The sequence below is a fragment of the Hakea prostrata genome, chromosome 1, assembly GCF_041222555.1.
Source record: "Hakea prostrata isolate BN-2017 chromosome 1, UWA_Hpros_2, whole genome shotgun sequence".
Taxonomy (NCBI): domain Eukaryota; kingdom Viridiplantae; phylum Streptophyta; class Magnoliopsida; order Proteales; family Proteaceae; genus Hakea; species Hakea prostrata.
Window position 1 is genome coordinate 29184300 of NC_142600.1, and position 19938 is coordinate 29204237.

Below are 19938 nucleotides of genomic sequence, written 5' to 3' on the forward strand. Positions count from 1 at the left end.
TTTTATTAAAATATATATTATTTATATATTAAGTTTCAAAAATTAGCTTTTGCATTTCTTTTATTTAATTATTTTGTTAGTGTGTGGGACCCATGAGGTAAGGGTGGTAATGAGGCACCATGAGTAAAGGAGGCCCTTTATGACCTTGGTTATGAGGCTCTTCATGACATTGGTCATGGGTCTTAATGGTCTTGATCATGGTGGTGTGGTGGGCTTACTTGAATGATGGAATTTACTCAAATTTTAACTCTTGACCTTCATTTCTCATTTCAACTTCATGACCATTCATGGCCATTACCATGAGTGGGGTTAAGGTATTTGAATGGATTAAATCCAATTAAATCCAAAGAAGTGAATATGAGAGTTACTTTTCCAAGTAGTGGGGATGTTAGGTCAAGGTGGTTTATTCTCATTAGTGGAGGAGGGACAAGACATTGATTTCTCTATTAGTGGAGAATTGATTCTCCAATTCATTGCCTTAAGAATCCTAAGGGGTGTAAGGTGAGGTTTGGGTCTATATAAACCCAACCTTTCCTTGCATGTGGTGTGCAATTGAGACACTCCTCACTCTCACATTATTTGTGTTATAAAGTTAATTTATTTCTTTGAATTTGTCTAAGTGTTGTGCTCTAGCTTTTGGCTCCTTGAAGAGACTAGAAGAACTACCTCATCTTCTAGTTGGAGGTTGCTTTATCTTGGAGGTGGTGGTGCGAAGAACCCTTGGTAGTATGGTGCATCAATCACCTTAAAGACAACACTCAAGGTGTGACTCAACATCATCGATCGATGGTTCATTCTAGTTGCAACTTCAAGTTCTTCGGATTTGCTAAAGATCTTCATCTCTCAATTGTATTGCAATTTCATTTTTATGTGTTTGAAGAATTTGTAATACAATTACCCCCAACATCTACTAACGAGGATGAAGGGACTGCACCTTGTATCAGAAGACTAGACACTCTAGAGAGGACTTAAGGATGGGGTGCAACCACTAGGAAGAGATAACATTGAGAATTTAAGGTTTCTAAGTCATGTTTACTAAGTTATATGATTTTTTTCCCATAGAATGTAACCATGGTACGAGTAAGCTGGCTTCATGTGCCTCCTGTCCAAAATTAAAGAATTGGCCTTCTCATTTCTTGCAGCCCACGGTCGCTACTCACCTTTTATGTTCCAAATCCTGTCAGTGTATCAAATGTATTCTTGTAGCGCACGGGCACGGACACGGACGTGTTAGTGCCTTAGTGGAACCCGCATTTGCGGTCCTCTATTTATTCTGGAAACATGTGATTCTGTGACGCGCGAGTCTCTCTTTTTTATTTTTGGCAACCAAATCTCTCCTTAATTCGAGTAGGACATTAGGGTTTTGAGCGGCTTATCAAGCTATTCGATCACTCAAAGGGGACAACGATAGCAGCTCGCCAGCTCCTGCACGGGCATTTCTCTCATATTATTAACTGAAGACTGACACTGGGGTTGATCACTGTGAATCAACATTCGGTAACTGATCTCCATTCTTGAGCTGAAAATGTTGGACATCAATCTCTTTAGGGAAGACAAGGGTAACAATCCCGAACGGATCCGTGAATCTCAGCGTCGGCGATTCGCCAGCGTTGAGATTGTTGACGAGATCATACGCCTTGACAAGGAGTGGCGACAGCGTGAGTTTCTAACTATATTTCGATCTCATCTTATTTTCACATGTATATTTCCACCTTCCCACCGATTTGATATATGCTTTTTGTTTGATTTGATTTTTCAGGTCAATTTGAACTCGATAATCTGCGGAAGGACTTTAACAAGATCAATAAAGAAGTTGCTCGTCTTAAGATTGTGCGTTTGTTTGGTTTATTGATTTCGTTTTTTCGTACTTGTTGGAAATGAATTTGTAGTTACTGGAGTGTAATATTTTACGGCTTTGGTTTGGTAGGCTGGTGAGGATGCGAGTCAGATGATAAAGAGCACGGATGAGAACAAGCAGTCGTCGGCGAAGAAAGATGCCGAAGTTCAGGAGGCTCGGGCAGCTTTATATTCAAGGTTGGAGACCGTAGGAAACCTTGTACATGACTCGGTTCCCGTCAGTAATGATGAGGTATCATCTAGCCCTTTAATGCAGCTTGTCATTAATCTTCTAATGCTGTCCGAAGGATCATTTAGTTGGAAAACTTGTTATTGTGTCGGATTGAAGGTTTGAATTTGATCACTGATTTTAGCATTGCTGCTTGTTCCCAATCCTGTCCTTCTTATATTTTCAGGCTAATAATCAAATAATTCGTACTTGGGGTGACAAAAAGGTCGAGCCAAAATTGAGAAATCATGTTGAGCTTGTTGATCTTCTTGGAATTGCAGATTTGAAGAAAGGTAACTCCTTTTCTAGTGGTACCACCATCTTGTTGTTCTCTTTTGAATAATCTCTAAATGTCATCTTGTGTTCTTAGCAACTACTATGATTGAATAGTTGGAGTAAAAGTGCTGCCGTGTGTGGGTCTTTGAACACCATTACGGTGGTTTTGAAGTTCTGTTATCCACCTTCATTGTGAATAAATCAGGTCTTCGTGAAACTCCTTATTAGACAATTCCAGCCATTATTTGTTTTGGTCAATTCGTCATGTCAGTTAGATAAGATAGCCATTAGAAGATTTGTTCTCCATCTTTGTTGTGGATAAACCTTGTGATTTGTCATGCATCTTAATCGGATATTTCCATGTTGTTGCTTTACCCATTTATCCTGTCATTAGGTACAACAGACAATGATGATTCTATGTTTTCAAAAAATTGGACAGGACCCAGAATTGGCCACCTTTCTTCCAATTGGAACCATAATTTTCAACCAGCAGTCAACTCAGACAAAAGCTTAATGAGACTCCTAGACTGTTCAAGATAATTCCCTAGAGATTCGTATAAATGGAAACCTGGATTGAGAAATCTATACCCCACCTTCACTTGGGGATAAAGTAACCCAGTCTTCTTTATAAGTATGGATTCCACAGTGTAATCTGGTGGTAACCCATAAATGACTTGGAATGAGAAGATGTACCTTGATGAAATTTTCACCGCCCCCCAGTTTTCGAAGACCAGAACTATTCACAGGTATTAAGACCAAGGTCGTAATTCTTGATTCTACTTCTGGGTTTGGATCTTGGAATTGATGGAATGTGTGATGATAGGATGAGATGGGATAGTATCCTGGATCACATGTGGAGAGGAGAGCCTAATCCAATTTTGGGACGCATCCACAGGAGTTTCTGCTCATGGAGCTGTAACTTCTGAAAATTGGAAAAATATGCCAAAGAATGACTTGGTGCAGAGCAGGGGGCTATTAATTTTTGATCATAGTTGTCGTTGTCACGGTGCATAGGAAAGCCAAGGTTGGTTGGTGGATGTGCAAAAAATAAGATGACATCAGCCAGGTGTACCAGGTGCCATCCAGACAAAGCTGCCTGATGTCTAGGTGACACCTTGACAGCTATACTTCAAATGATGTTTTGTCTATTGCAAAGTTGGAAGCATAGTTGTCAGGTTCTCAGGTGCGTTGGTTGCCTTGTTGGGCATCCCTTTGTCCAGGCTCTCTAATGTAATTCTAGTTTGGAAGGGATCCAACGAGAAGCCAATAACCAGTATTTGAGGTGAATTGGCAATTTTGATTAGGTTAAAACTAGGGTTAGGGTTTGGCCGAACCTAAGGTCTGATGGTGGGATAGTGGGTGTAGGGGAATCTGATAGGAAAGGTTTCTTGAAGTCTAAAATGGTGGAGCAATGCTGGAATCGAATGGCAGTGGAATAAGGTTAGGTTTATGGGTTTCTGGGAATAGAACCTTGTGGGAATCTCAAGTTTCTAATGGTCATGTGAAGCTGCAGCCTTAACCCAGTTCTCCTAGGGCTGTGAGGTAATTCAATTCAATTATGAGGTATTTCTGATGGCTGTATATTGGTATATGAAGGTTTTAGTGCTTGTAAATGGTTTCCTGGAATTAGGGAATGTTAGGGTTTGAGGTGTGGGGGATTAAAAAAAGAAGAATTGGGTTGGGGATAATTCAACTTACTGTCTGTGGAAGTTGTTGGATTGCAGTTTTTATGGTCAACGGAGGCCTTGAACTTGCGAAGTTCCTGCAACCTGAAGGTTGCTAAAAATCAATGGGGAAGACTTGGGAACTGCCTAAAGAAATTCAGTGGAAGGTTGGAAGCGACTCTCTTTCTTGAAGGGAAGCAATGTTCAAAACAAAATTCATGTTCTATAATGGTTTTTTATGCCTAAAGGGTGGCCAGAAGTTCAAAGTCTAACTAAAACTCCTACAGTAGTAGAGTTCCTAATTTGAAGCTTGGACTCAAGCTTATACTGGGATTCACTATCAAATTCCAATCAGTATTACAATTCAAATACAACACCAAATAATATTTTAACAAATCCTATAATGTCTCAAAGATTTTGGTGGCTGTGTAGGGCGAATCCCTACACAAAATACTCCAGGATGTGCTGGTGTAGGAAAGAATCCCGACACCTATGGCTGTTTTCTTCCGACAACTCAGGTGTCAGGTCACCTAAGGCATGCTTGGGAATGTTCTTAGAAAATGTTTTTGGCGTTATTCTGTTCTTTGGGAACGGAAGAACTGATTAGAGGTGTTTGTTAAAATGGTTTGTTCTTTTGTTCTTTAAGAACAAACACAGGTTAGAAAAGTGGTCTGAAAAACTCTTTTTGTAGATCAAAAAGATGTTTTTACCAAAGAACGGAAACAAAAGTGATAAAATTAGTCCCTAATGAAACCTTAGAATGAGTTCATCAAACACCAACTTATTCTAATAGTGTTCTGGAAATATTTTCAGGACGGATTTATCAATTGCCCATTTCCAAGCAAAGAACGGCTTTTTTAGCACAAAAACATTAAAAAAGGGTTTTGTATAAGAACTGGTCTCTCAAAATGGAAATGTTACCAAACACATACCCAGATGTTAGGAGAACATGTTAGATCATTTGGTTGACATAGGTAACGGGTGGTTGAGCATCTGGAAGGTGCTGCGAAGAGATTTTCCCTTACCTCTGAACAAGTTCTGAGCCTTAGTTTGTTTTCGTTATTTGAGCCGTATTCAAAAATCACAGGAGAAGTTTTGAATGGAGAGGTAAACTTGAGTAATTATCCTTTCACTGTATCTTAGTTTGACATTACTAAAATATTTATGGATCCTTTTGTGTGTGGCAAGGTATTTTATATTGCTTCTTTATTGTTTATTTTAAAAGAGAGATTGATTTAATAGACTATTGATATTGGATTGTTTTTTCCAGGGCCTGTGTTGTAGTTTGATACTTTAATGCATTATATTAAACAAATTCTGGTGACCACCACTGCTAAGATATAGCTGCAAATTGAGTTGTCGCGAGTTTCCTTTCTCAGTATATTTGAAGTGGAATATCTGTTGTTATTCATCATCGTAACCAATAAATAGTTCTATAATCTTTAGGATCAAACCCCTCTCCCCAGTAGATTCATTTTTCCATTTTACATATACAATCCTTTAATTGGATATCGATCCCTAATTGAGCTGGAGTTAATGATTCATTCTTGACCATGATTAAACATAGGCTTTCTGTAGTTTATTGTAAGTTGGAACCCCCGCGCCTGGGGGGGGACTGATCTCTCTGTTTGTGCATCCTGAGGGCTAAAAGTGAGATGATTACAAGAAACTGCAGTAATGTATCTTATCACAACCATATGCTTTCTTTTGCCATGTGCAGTTATAAAATATGCTGTATGCATGTAGGTGCTGATATAGCTGGAGGAAGAGGTTTCTACTTGAAAGGAGATGGCGTTCTTCTCAATCAGGCATTAATAAACTTTGGACTTGAATTCTTGAGAAAGCGGAATTATACACCACTGCAGACTCCATTTTTTATGAAGAAAGATGTCATGGCAAAATGTGCTCAGCTAGCTCAGTTTGATGAAGAACTGTACAAGGTAACAACCTTTTTTTCCTGTCATACTTAAGTCTATGGGAGCATAGAAGTCACTTTTACTTTGTTGAAACTTGACAGCAACCATGCAATGCTGTTCCAGCCAGCTCAATGCCAGTATAACACCAGTCAGCCTAATTCTAGGTCAACTGTGTTCAACCAATTCTTTTAGCCTATACCTAACAACACTGCAGATTTTCTCATAGTTATTATGGAGTTTTCACCCTGTGGATCACATCACATGTTTCCTTTTATATGTTTTTCTTGGGGCTATGAAGATTCTTAGAACTATGAAACCTTAAATTTCATAATTACATGTTTGATAGTTTATGTTTGTGATTATTATTTCTATTACTTTGTCTGTTGGAGGAGTGCTTTGATTCCAATCATTAAGAATGTCATTAAATACTTGTGTAACATTTGGACTCGCCTTGTGCGGTTGGTACTTTTGGGTCTTGCAACCTTTAGGCTGCCCCCAGCAGTTACCTCAATTGATCGGGTCTTGAATTATCTAGAGAGTCTGTGAGAGTCCGAACTTTTTAAGTATATGCTTCAGGCTAAGGTACCCAGTTCCAAGATCATTCTGATTTTTGCTTATTCTACTGAATTAAGCACATTAGGTTTCAATTCTTGTATAGCAGATGCCCTGAAAAAATCTCTGATCTTTGAGGAAAGGCTTTTACCAGCCTCAAATTGTTCAAGAGTCTTTTGTGTGTGTGTGTGTGTGTGTGGTGAAACTGATATTGTTAATGTTCTGTAGGTGACTGGTGAGGGAGATGATAAGTATCTGATTGCAACAGCTGAACAGCCACTCTGTTCGTATCATCAAGATGATTGGATTCATCCTTCCCAGCTACCCATAAGGTAGTAACTTTTGCCATGTCTACTATCGGTCGATGACATGTAAGAAATGTTGGTTGCTAAGAAATATTGGTCTCTTGCTAGATATGCTGGTTATTCGACTTGCTTTCGTAAAGAAGCTGGCTCTCACGGACGAGATACTCTAGGTATTTTCCGAGTCCATCAATTTGAAAAAGTGGAGCAGTTTTGCATTACCACCCCAAATGGCAATGACTCGTGGGAAATGCATGAAGAAATGATCAAGAACTCGGAGGACTTCTACAAAGAGGTCTTTGAATCTTTCTTGAAAACTTAGGAGAGGATATTTTTTTAATTCTCTGGTTTATTTTTATTTTGTTTATTTATTCAGTTTCTCTATTGAAAAGTTTGGCGAAGTCAATTTTTCTTGAAGTTGCCTGATGTTGATCAATCTCTGTTGCAGTTAAATCTTCCCTATCAAATTGTGGCTATTGTTTCTGGAGCCTTAAATGATGCAGCTGCCAAAAAGTATGATTTAGAAGCGTGGTTCCCTGCCTCTCAAACATACAGAGAGCTGGTGTCCTGTTCGAACTGTACAGACTACCAGTCTAGAAGACTAGAGATTCGATTTGGGCAAAAGAAGGTATTTTCTTGCAATATTTTTTTTCTTCTAAATAATAGGCTGCCATTCTAGAGGTACTCTTTGTTTGTCTGAAACATTCACAAGGTTTTTATTGGTTTTTCACAGAGCAATGAACAGGTAAAGCAGTATGTTCATCTATTGAACTCAACACTCACAGCAACAGAGAGGACCATTTGTTGCATCCTTGAGAATAATCAGAAGGAAGATGGTGTTAATATTCCAGAAGCGTTACAGCCTTATATGGGTGGCAGAAAGGAAATTCTTTTCCAAACTAAGCCGACTCCAGAAGCTAAAGGGAAGAAGTCAAAAGCTTAATTTATTCTCTTGGAAATCCGCAGTTCGATAGCTTAAAATCCAAAAAGGAAACAAAAAATGCCGACCCTAGATGTTTGTGATGCAACTGGTGAGAGAGTTTCTGCTGTAACCCAGCACTGATGAATCTTGAGAGGACCACTGATTGATGATTCGTTGTGTTTCATTGGCATATTTGGGGCCAAAAAAAATCTGTGGAAGTGCATAACCGGGTGCTCTTGCACCTTTTCTTTCCACTTCATTGTGGGCAAATTCAAGAATCTGCAAGAACTGGGTGCGCTGTCATTGGTATTGTGGGTTTTTTATTATTATTATTATATTTTTGACTTTTTATGGTAGACCAAATTTTCAGAGTAATAGAATTTAATATTTTAATGGCCACTGAAGGAAGTTGTAAACTTGTAATGTGGGCAAATGAGTCTTACTTTTTTCTTGTTTGGATTTTATTTTTGTCTTGGTTTGGTTTGTGTGAACCGTAACCCTGTAGGTACAGTTGCGTCCTGTGGGACAAGTGGACAGGACAACTGCCGTGAAGGTGTTTGTCAGACCGGGTAAACCTAATCAGTCATTAAGCAAAGTTTGTTTCTATTTCCCGGTGAAAACAGGGGTTTGTGAAATTTCATTTTGACATGGATTATAGCTTGAAACGTATCTCCAACAAGCAACGTATGCTTAAGCTTAACCGAAAGAAAAGAAAAAAGAACAAGCAACACATGCGAAAAATGTTGAGACATGTCAAAAATCCATAATAAGCGTAGATGGGGTTGCTTGATTGGCCATGGCGTTCTTTTTTATATAATTTTCCATGAAAATGAAGGTAAGTTATTTCAATTTGTTGATGCATAAAAAAGAAAATTCATAATAGAGACTTGAAACAGGGTATTCTCTTTCAGCTTGAATCCATTAGAGCCATGATGAAGGGTTTTCCCATTCATTTAACTTCTTCAGCATCTTGGCATGGTCCGATAGATTAAAGTGGCTCGGGTAAACTTCTGAGATCTTTGTACTTTGTTTGGCTTATGATACTTTAAAACTCCATAATTGGATTTCGACTATCAAATCTATTTTGGAAATGTTTCTAGTCTTTATGGAGGACGTGGTTTTGTCCAATGATACTATTTATTTTGGGAATCTAAATTTGTTGGACTAAATCCAAAGCTTAGGATCTAAGGGTTAGGGTAAGAGAGGAAAATATATCATCAACTGGAAAGCTTACCATCTTTCATACGAACGTAGACTGGTGTAGATGGATTCCATCTTATCAGCCGTTCCTGCTTATTGGAAGAATTGTTCTTTATTTTCTATTAAGGTGTATAAGCTTAATTCTATCTAATAGCATTGGTGCACCTGTGAGATAAAGGAATTCTCTTTTCATTGTTTGGAAAGAAGCCTGTCAACATAGGTAGTTAGGTGATATAAGATAGCGTTCAGGCCTTTTGCACCATGCTGCTTGGAGACTACGGATGCAGCCTAATGGCATCTGGGTGCTGGCCCTAAAACCGAGAAGCTTTCCTGCTTATATAACATTTCCACTTGAGAGCGTTAAGAGAAAACAATATTCTGCCAAAAAACAGAACAGGTACAAGAATGAAAGAATACAAGCCATTCATTTTATTGTAATGAATATGGGGAAAGAATGAAAAAACTACACCTCGAGGCAAGCCCAAAAAACTGTATGCGCTATACTTGGGGTCATGCCATGGATCAACTCCAACTATCTTACACCGTAACAGTGAATAAATACAGCTTCAGAACAACAGCCAGAGCTAGCTGCAATAGAAATATTCCACTCACAATCAAGATCCAACTTTCACCAGCAGACATGATGTGAGCTCGGAGATTAAGAGCAACAAACATTGCTGACATAAACCCCGCAACAGCTGCAACTGCCCACCTGAACACTTCCAAAGGTACCACAGATAGACACTGCAATCAAATGATGACAGAATTTTGGCAGGTAAAGCCCAGGAGAACTAGCATATGCTTTCAGTCTAACCATAATATTAAATAATTGACATAAACATTTAACTAAGAAAGGGTATTGACATGGGAACACCGCAGCCTTACTAGCATATGAGAAGACAATATAACATGAACCCCTGAACTTTATGAACTCACAAAATTTTACAGGTCTGCCCTATTTGTCACTTCCCAGTGTGAGCTAAAATTTAGGAAAAGATCAGAGGAGAATGACAGAGTTGTCATGCTGCTAGAGCCAAAAGTAAGCCAATCTAATCCACACTATGCTAGCAGACTAATGAGGACATAACACTTGATTCTTCATACTGCAAACTGATTTTGCATTCATGGAGAAATCCCCTCCCAAATTGGGGAAAGGGTGGAATTGTCCTGAGTTGCCTGATCAAAGGGATAATGACTGAGCCTTCCTACTAAGGAAATAATTAAGGACTGGCGTAGTAAATCAGCTACATCTCCCTTTTTCCACAGTTTGTACTGGCAGATGTTAATTATCAAAACTCCCACATGTAAGCTAAGTGGAGGTACTTCCGTAGTTTTGACAATGAAATGAAACTCCACACAATCTATGATGGTAGAATAGGGAAACTTAGGCTTTAAGGTAACATCTCTTTCCCACACCCAAACAAGCACATACAGACAAAGAAACATCATGAAATGAGTAAAGCTGTAACTTGGACTTACCAAGGCAGGAATGAAGACAAATAGGGAGTAACCATATAGACAAAACAGCTGGGAGAGACCAGATGGCACAGAGAAGTATTTTAGGATGAAATACAAGCCGAGAGGGACAACAGTGACATAGCCATAAAATAAACCAGCTGACCATGGCACCAGATTAATGTCATAATCCCATTCTTTCTTCTGCAGTTTGTGTGCCAGGTACGTGACAAATGTGCCAATGGACGCTGCTACAAATATCAACGTGGTAGATATCCAAAATGGCCCATACCTTTTCTCAATTCACAGTAAAAATTTATATGTTAACAAAGAAAAATGAAAATGAAAAAAGAAATAAAAGCAACTCAGATAACTAAGAATTTAAAAACAATAAAAGAGCGGAAAAGTTAAAGAATCACATATTCTAACTAGGACACATAAATAGTTATGAACAAACTTTTAAGATACAAAAGGAAAGAATAGGAATACTATTTTCCTTGTATTGATGTCCATGAACTTGAATATTGAACCACACTGCCAATCTCACATTTATGGTATACTATAGCAGATCATCACAGAATCCAAGCAGAAAAAGAAAAAGAAAAACTCCAGCCTTAACAAGATTAGCTTCATTTGTTTACCTTTTATTTTTCAAAAATGAAAATGCATTTCTATTTTTGGGTAGAAACTCATAAATATAATGATGGTGGGGTTTTATTTTAATGAATGAGGAAGAGACACTTGTGAATAACTCAATTTTCTAATCCCAAATTGCGTGCTCATTAGGGATTGTTTAGCCTAATCCGACCCAATAATGTTGTTTAAGCCCACAGATTGGACCCAGGTTTTGTGGGGCCAGGTTGAGCTCAAGCAGGTTTCTCAGTTTTAATAAGTGCATCCAAAGTAATGACAATACAAAAGCATATTTACACGTATGTGAAAATCATCCTCCCACATAAATCTAAAACAAAAGCAAATTTATCGTTTCTTTACACACAGACAAACAAAATAAATCAATAGACTTTACCACCATTGTCACAAATAGGATCCAGAGCAATGAAAAAAATAAGCTTCCCTCCAATGTCCAGCCTTGTGATTGGTGTAGCCCGTTACCTCACCAAAGCCAGTGGCATACCCATCCCCTCTCCTATTTGACATATATTTATGTACATTCTTATATGAATTGTCTTGACTATTTTGGGGTGCCCATGCCTACCCTATAAAACCCAGATCAGCCAATAGTTGATTATGTGAGTATTGGCAGATTTGACTTGGGATTGGATCCAAATCAGCAGTGGCAGATCTAACCCCCAAATCCTGAGGACAAATGAATATTGTCCATAGATAGTGAAAAAAACTGGAAGAATACTTGAGATTTTGAGTTCATGAAAACAGTTAATTTTATAAGAAAATTACAGTTTCTTATGGGGAGTCATATTCCTTGAATGAAATTTTTGTTAAGGCTTCTTTTAACTTTATAGTAGTGACTTAATGAGTAATAAGAAAGGCACTGTGATTGGTTAAATCTGTTACTGAGGAAGACATCATGATTTGTCATAATTTGTTAGTTCCATACTCCATATCAAAGGTTTCATCAAGCCATACAAAATGTTAATCAAAGAAAGTATCAATCGAGAAAGGACAATGAGGACACCTGAGGTTGTTCTAAATATGAGGCAGAATATAACAATAACAGCAGCAGAATTCTTAAATGTCTAGGATCAGCAAAATAGATCTAGCACCATCTTATCATCTCCAAGAAGTACTAGTGGCCTGCTAGTCTTCTAGTCTACAAATTGATTTCATAATTACAACATCTGTAATAGAATACAAATAAAAACTTACAAGTCTGGCTTGCTGGCAGTCTTTTCAGAAAAACTTGCCCTAAATGGGAAAAGTGAGTCCACAATCCTCCCTAATACATCTGAGGTGTCCACATCAAAGTATGGTTTGTAAGCAGCAACTGTCAATACTCGAAACCAACCACTAGGTTCAGGTTCATTAGATTTATTGCCATTTGCTGGTTGAGAGAAGCTGTCTACAACAATTTCAACAGAACGTTTAGTAGAAAAATAGAAAATTGGAAATAAAGAATGCTAACCACTGAAAATGGTTCAAACTTTGCAGTTACGTAACTCTACTAATTGCATGAATTATCAGTATATCGAAAGAAGTCCAGGAAGAAAAACATAGCATCTGTTCTACCGCATGATTGCCAACATTTTTATAAAGTGAATGAAAAAGAAGGTACTTTCAGAAGACTACAAGAATCATCGGTCCTCTTGATTAGGCAAAAACTTTAATGTGACCTTAGAAGAAACAGAAAAAAGAATATAGAAGAGATATAGGAAAAAGTTAAAAGAGATACTAAGGGAAATAAACCATCAAAATTAAGGCCCAAAAATCTATTTGAGACCCCAATAAGAACCTCTACAAAAATTCCAACACTATCCCGAGGGTTGAATCCCAACAAGGTCACCCACCCAAAGCTCCTCACAGAGACCAACCCAACACTAAGTAAAGGAGATCACCACTCACAGTGCAGTATCCCAACCTATCACTGACTCAAAGCTCCTCTTAAATACCAATCCAACGCTAAGTAAAGGAAATCACCACTCACAACTTTGCAAGGGTAACTCTTCCGCTACAACCCCATCACCCACTCAAAGATGCCAATGTGGGTACTCCACTCTGAATTCCAGGCCAGCTATAAAGTATAAACCCAAATCATTTTTCCAACCTCTTTAAATAACTCACAGATTCCTCCCTTGGTTAGGAACTTGTTGCCCCCTTTTGCTCCTGAAACTTGAAAGCAAGTCCATCCCATTTTGAGTCACACATCAGAACCTCCTTGATGTAAATCTAACCACAAAGAAGAGGCCAAAACATTGTTTAATGCCACCAGTTTCAGAGCCCTATATTTTCCTTGGCGGAAATATTCCTAAAAGATCCTGTGGGGCCCAAGACCAGATCACATGGAAATTAGATGACTCAACGTTTCCTACGAGTGGGGTTTAGAATTTAGTTTACTGCTTCAATAATAAGAAACTTTGAAAAGTCAAATATCCTATTTCTAGTTTGTTACTATTTTGTCAATTGCTTGTATTCCAAATTCACCTTTAAGAGTAAACTTGCTATTTCATTGGAACTCAGTTCTTAGCCTTTATACATTGTAACCTGCCCATAGAGCAACAAACCCCCAGTGAGGGGGGGGGGGGGGGGGGGAATAATTATTTAAGTTGAATATTGCTTTTATATAGGAATTCTTGTCCTAGATAGGATGACCTCGCTGGTGAGAGCCAAAACCATATCCTTCTTTATCTTCTCTCTTCTTCCTTCCACATTCTCTCTTCTCCTAATCAAGTTCTGCTTGTTGTTGCCTTGTGACATCAACAGTGTGCTGGTGCTGCAGCTATGAAGGACCAATCAGATCTGCTTTGCTGATTAAGGACAAGGAAGACCTTCTACACAGCTAAAGCTGCATCTGTTTCTATTTCTTTGCTATCACCATTTAAGGACTTCAACTTAGCATCCTATTTCCCCATCAACAGGGATATTTAGAGGACTGTTTCAATCCTACAAGAGGCCCACTCGGTCCCAATTTCAGACCCTACTTCTGGCTGATTGATCTACCATTTAATTTAGAGGTCTACCTTCTATTTGCTGTTTGCATTTAAATTTTAGTTAGCTTCTATTAATGATCTGCTGCAACTATTAATGGTCCTACTGTAGATTGGATCATATTTGACCTCCTCGTATGTTACTCAGATACTTACAGGCTTCAGATGAAATCATAGTGCTAGCAACCTAATCTTCAGGCATAAATTACTTAGGTGATGCAGCCTTACTTGAATAAGACATATTCTTCCAAGATCTCTAGGGCTAGACTTAAATCCCAAGCCAAACCCAAATCTCGGGTATAGTGTATGGGATGTTTCTTGAGTTGGTTCCCCAATTGAGTTTTGAAATAGTGATTACTCATCTCTAAGTCCCCTAGTGATTCTGGTGTGGTTAATGGAATAGAAGTGGTTAAGTACTTCAGTTTGGAGTGATGGGTATTTGGTTCAATGCAGGGAGATCCTTGAGATATGGGAAGAAAATTTATGGGAACTCAGTGAAATTTGGAATGAATCTAGCTCTTAATACCTAGAATAATCTACTCAAGTTTCAATGAGTGGATGGTTAACTGGTGTGTAAAAATTGGATGTAGATGAGAAAGAGAAAGAAGAAGCCACAATTCTGGTATTGGAGCTGCACAGTCAAGTCGTAAAGTCTCCAGCCATCAACAATTATTATTTACAGATGAACAAGAAGTAAAACTGAACAAGGAAACAAAAACAAATTAGAATAGGACTTATGAATACAAATCCTATTCAAATTATGACTCCTAATCAGTCCCATTTCTGACACTTCTACCTTTCTAACAATTGGGAATAGAATAGGTTTCTTGATTTTGGAGGGAAATGGGGTGATAAAAACAAGAATGATCAGATCTGGGAATTGGCTGGTCAGTTTAGGCTTGAATGTGGATCATACGTAAGAGTTGATGGCTAAAATTTGGGCTGACAGTGATGGCTGGTTTTGGAGATCCAGCAGTTTTAGGGTTTGGGTGGAGCAGAGGGGATTGAACCAGAATTAGGGGTTTAATAAATGGAAATGAAGAGTATAGGGATGGGGAATGATAAGGCCTTCCAATAGTACTTGGACGGAACCTCGAATGGGGCCTTGTTGATGCTGGGATTCACCTAAAGATGGAGGTCAAAGGATGTCCTATACAGCGACAGTCAAGATTCTAAGCTTAATTACACTTAGAACCTTCCTAGGTCTTGGATCTTCAAACAAATTGACAGAACCAGAACTAAAGACACAAGATATTGCCCGAAGGGAAGGTTGTGTTCATTAATAGAATTTTGATCTCTCACCACCAAGTGGAGGGGTCTATCCATACCCCAGCTTTAATCTAATTGCATTCTAATACTACTAGGCTTTTATCGTTAGACCTGTACAAGGTCTAACTTTAAAATAATAAATAAGCACAGCTTAAAAAAAATAAATTAAAACTAAGCTGCTGGGCAGCAACTCTAGGAGCTGGGCAGTAACCCTGGGGGTTTCTTTGGCCCTCCACTTGCTCTTGGATTCATAGAGTTCCGATACTGCATGTTAGGGAGTCCACATTTTCCTTCCAGGTAAACCATCATCATGATTTGGTTTCATTGCTTTTTATGTCAGTTCTGTCTATTGGTTGACTTCTCGCTCAGATATCCTAACGGCACATTTTCCATAACAGCTAGGATGAAATGAGATCCTGAAAAACTTGCAAGCTCTCACTTTGTATATTTCTGCATTGCAATGCAATAGCAGACACTGTCAGGTCCATAAACTGGACTAAGCAATTTGAAACATAGATCAAGATCTAGAATCTAGATATGGAGGTTCCCTCAAAATAGCAAGTTGAGTCATTGATGGGATACTATTATGAGTATATTTTTTTGGGACTCGATGGTCCATATTGAGGAGCATATGGTGTCATTTGGGGCTGAAACTTGCTGTTCAGCCTCCTTCAGGCCTTTTGAACACAGTGGTACCACCAGATTTATAACAAAAATGTGAAAATGAGAGTTTCCATTTCAGACCCAAGCTAGAAACCACTAAGCTGAAATAAAAGCCTAAAATACCTATCATACACATAATATACTCATTCAAAACTCTTACTCATACATTAATGTTCAAACAACAATACACATGTACAGTTTCAAATCACAATCCAAAGGTGCAGTACAAGACCCTAGGGTTGTATGTTTCAGATGATGCCAAAGTGCCAATAACCGCTAAGCAGCTTGAGCTAGATTGAAGAAATATCCAGGAACAACCTCTCCAACCAAAAATCCAGCAGAAGAATGCAAGATTGAAGCTGGCAGCAAGAACCAGGCAAAACTGTCTATACTTGAGAAGACCTGTCGAATTATCTCAATTCAAACGAAACCTGACCCATTTTATACACTGGTTTGGTTGACCTGAAACCTTGGTTTGAGATCTTGACTCGACTGAGTTTGTGTAGTTATTAATTTTGCCCATGGTTTTGTCTCACTATTTCAGAAAAGCAAGATATCTTGGAAGTTCTTGTTTGATGATTTAAAGGCTTTCAAGGTGCAACAGATACACCATTATCAACAGGGAATGCATGGAAGATGTGAAGGCACCACAGAAGCAACACTGAGTTTGAGAGCTCAATCTTAACAAAATAGACACCTCCTTGATCCCTAGGATTAAGTCTACTCGGTGACAGTAGTATAGTTTTAAGGTCAATTAAATGGCACCAAGATACCAGCCACCCCTTGAAAAATTGATGATTTGAGACGTAGTTCATGGATAAAAGAAGATAAACATATTATGATCCTCCACAGACCTCGCAGTGGGAGCCTTGTGAACTGGGAATGCTGTTTCTTTTGGCAGAACTACGAGACTGTTATGTGCAAACTGCATAGAATGCAGCACAGACGAGTGTAATGATCTAGATATTGAAATCAACCACCAAGACAAGCCAAACACTTGTACTTGTTAATAGTGCATTTATTATTTGATTTCATGGATTTCAAATCTGTTGAATCATGAATGCAATATTTAATAACAGTTTGGTTACTTTTGTTAGACAATTAGCAACCAGAATCAAGAATCAGATGGAATTATGAATTTAGCCTAAAAATTGGAATTATCTGGATTCCATGGTTTGGGGTTAAATCCTTCGGTTCCTCCAAATTGATCCTGAGTATTAAATTAAGGAAAAAAGAAAAAAAAACTTGACTCACTAATCATGGTAATTTCTAAGATTAATCAATTAATAGAATCCGGGCAACCGAATATTTAACTTCAATAAACGACGATCCTATGGATTCTGAGTCCATGGGTTTGAAATCAGAATCGACGGAATTAACTATACTTTCACTAAGCAGATACAAACGAACTCCAGATATTCCAACTAAAAAGGTAAAATAATTCATTAACATCCATTAGTTGAGAAGCATTTTAATTTTTAAATCCAGAGTTCCCTATCTCGATGCCATCCGCAAAAAACACCCTTCACGACAAACGGCTAGGTGAAGTCAACAAGAACAACCATTCGGTTTATGTTTATTCCCGCGTCACACAAGGAGAATCAAAACATTAAAACTGAAATTCCTTTATTCGATCTGCACAGGATCCGCATATCTCAGAAACCAACAACTTAGGAATCATCAAGCTGGTTATTAAGAGAAACTGAAATTGAAGCGATCGAGTGAGTAGACAAGCGCTTACCATCAGCATCGCGCGGGGGACGAAAGCCACTTGAGATCTTTCCTTGACCCTGAGAAGGTGGAACCGTCTGAAATTTCGACTCTGTAAACATAAACCATCAACTAATCAAATGCGAACCGAATACAAGTAAATGAAATTCAGGATATGAAATTCGAAACGCCAAAAAAGGAAAGAAAAAATGAAGAAAAAGCCCGACCTGTAAATTGAACAGCGACGTGACCGGAATCTGAAGCCACCTGCAAATTGAGAGAACGGAGGATTGATATCTCAAGAATTTGAAAACGATTGTCGATGAGAGCGTAGGTAGGTTAAATCTGAATCGAGAACGATGGAACGAAGAGAAGCGAATAGAGTGCTTACAGGCACGGAGCCAGCGACGTTCTGGTTGTGGAGACTGGCGTATCCGCCTGACATCATCAATCAATTCACAAAAAATGGAAATCGCGGGAAAAGTGAATAGCCTTTCTGTTATTCCTCTGACGAATTTCTCCCACCACTCTCGCTTTGCATTCATTGTCTGTTTCTTTGAGAATTCCTAAACGGTCTGAACCGACCCGGCCCCCGGGTTACCGATCTAATTGAGATGAGAACCGGAAAACAGGAGGATTCGAAAACTCGGAACCGGATTTGATCGATCTATGGTGAAGGTCTGTTTTAACCTTGGATCTAAAAGAATTGACAATATGGAGAATACCTTTTTTTTGGGGGAATTTTTAGTATGACCCAATATTAATACCACCCCTGAATTATCCAATTTAATCAGTCGGAGCCCATATTAGTAACACTACAGCTTAGTTCAGCAGATTACCCATACTGAAACAGCAAAACAACCTTGCTGAGGATTTATAACTTCAAGAAGAAGAAGTCGTAGACAATAAAGGGAAGATGAAGAAACAAGTTGAGCTAGTCAAGTTTAAGGTTTTTCGTTCAAGGTAATTTTTATTTTTTGTTTTTATTTTTGGAAAAAATTTAACTTACTCCACGCTTAACTATGGTTTTCCAATGGCGGGGAATCGTTGATTTATTTTCATCCTAAACGGTTTGATTGATAAATCAAATAACTTCTAAGATGACATTAATATTAAGGGGTAACTCAAGGAGTGGCCCTTAAAATTTCCCCATTTCACCATCAAACTCACAAGGAAGCTTGAAAGTTTTTGCTCAAAAAAATAAAAATAATATATAATAATTAAGGCTCTTCAATGAAGAGGTCATGGAGTATGACTCCCTAGTAATACGTGTAATAGTACCGCCCCTAATATAAAGCTACTAGTTCGGGGGACCTTAATGAGCTTCTTATTATATTAAACATTTTGAAGGAACTGAATGCGATTACTAAATATGCCTAAAATTAAGTGAAAAAAATCATAAAATACTCTATTGCATAAATTAATTATGAAAATAGAATAGACTTAAATGGTGTATTCAAATATAACATTGGTCATTTATAATGATTTTTTTTTTTTTTTAGAAAGAACGGGATAACTCAAGACCCAATAGAAAACAAAACAAATAAAAAGCTAATTTGGCCCAACTAACATATTAGCTTGAAGAAATTCCTCTAATTTCGGAGGTGGTTTTTGTAGGTTTTTTAGGATTTCTATTTCATCACAGAACATCCTTGAACACCAATCAGCTACTTGGCTTTCTTCCCGTCCAATGTGGGTGAAACGGACATGTCCATTTGATATGAATTTCGACGGATGTTATTAATAATGTTCCCAAACTTTCCTTGGATCTTTGAATAAAGATGAAAATGTCCATTTGATATGATTTTTAGGATTCCATTTCTATAGGCCATGCCCCCATATTGAGAGCAATGTTCAATCCTTCTTTCAATGTCAAAAGTTCAGCTTTTAGAACTTCATTACATTGCACATTTTTTGTGAATCCACCTCGACAAGTTCCACCATGGTCTCTAATAACTTCTCTCCACTTAAGCAATTTGACATTGTTGGATTCCATTTGAATAGGTTATTTATAATGATTAAATTACAGAAAAATACAAGAAAAAAAAGGAAAGCTCTAAAAAACTAAATAGCCATGAAAACCAATTAATTGTATTGAAAAAAAAAATTTGTTTGTATATTTATTTTTTGAAAATGATAGTTATGTATTCGAACCAACAAATTTACTATTCTTTTTTGGTAATAACAAATTTACTAATTGATTATAGTCTTCAACCCTCATGGGTTAGGATCAGAATCAGTCCTAGAGCGTATTCTTATATTGTAAGCCCTTGCCCTTGATCTTGCAAGAGAACATTCCATTCACAGCCTTTGTCTTACCGTGG

General features: G+C 38.0%; 2 protein-coding genes across 3 annotated transcripts; one reads left to right on the top strand and one right to left on the bottom strand.

Annotated features, from left to right (window-relative positions):
* The first annotated feature begins 1212 nt into the window (after positions 1 to 1212).
* Positions 1213 to 8315, top strand: LOC149028655 (seryl-tRNA synthetase / serine-tRNA ligase). The gene is made up of 9 exons (XM_089138572.1): positions 1213 to 1658; positions 1760 to 1830; positions 1928 to 2089; positions 2253 to 2358; positions 5752 to 5945; positions 6702 to 6805; positions 6887 to 7070; positions 7224 to 7403; positions 7509 to 8315. The coding sequence occupies exons 1-9, from the start codon at positions 1526 to 1528 to the stop codon at positions 7716 to 7718; spliced, it is 1344 nt and encodes a 447-aa protein (XP_088994698.1). The 5' UTR covers positions 1213 to 1525; the 3' UTR covers positions 7719 to 8315.
* A 530-nt stretch (positions 8316 to 8845) lies between these two features.
* On the bottom strand, positions 8846 to 18128 carry LOC149028656 (uncharacterized). Of its 2 annotated transcripts, XM_089138587.1 has the most exons (6): positions 18006 to 18128; positions 17842 to 17881; positions 17646 to 17726; positions 12198 to 12390; positions 10377 to 10644; positions 8846 to 9641 (listed from the first exon to the last, which is right to left on the bottom strand). In XM_089138587.1, exons 1-6 carry the CDS (start codon positions 18060 to 18062, stop codon positions 9435 to 9437), a joined length of 846 nt encoding a protein of 281 aa, XP_088994713.1. In that variant the 5' UTR covers positions 18063 to 18128; the 3' UTR covers positions 8846 to 9434. The 2 variants fall into 2 exon arrangements, with proteins under 2 accessions (XP_088994713.1, XP_088994707.1); XM_089138581.1 differs by lacking the exon at positions 8846 to 9641 and having other exon boundaries at positions 9771 to 10644.
* Between the last annotated feature and the right edge of the window lie 1810 nt (positions 18129 to 19938).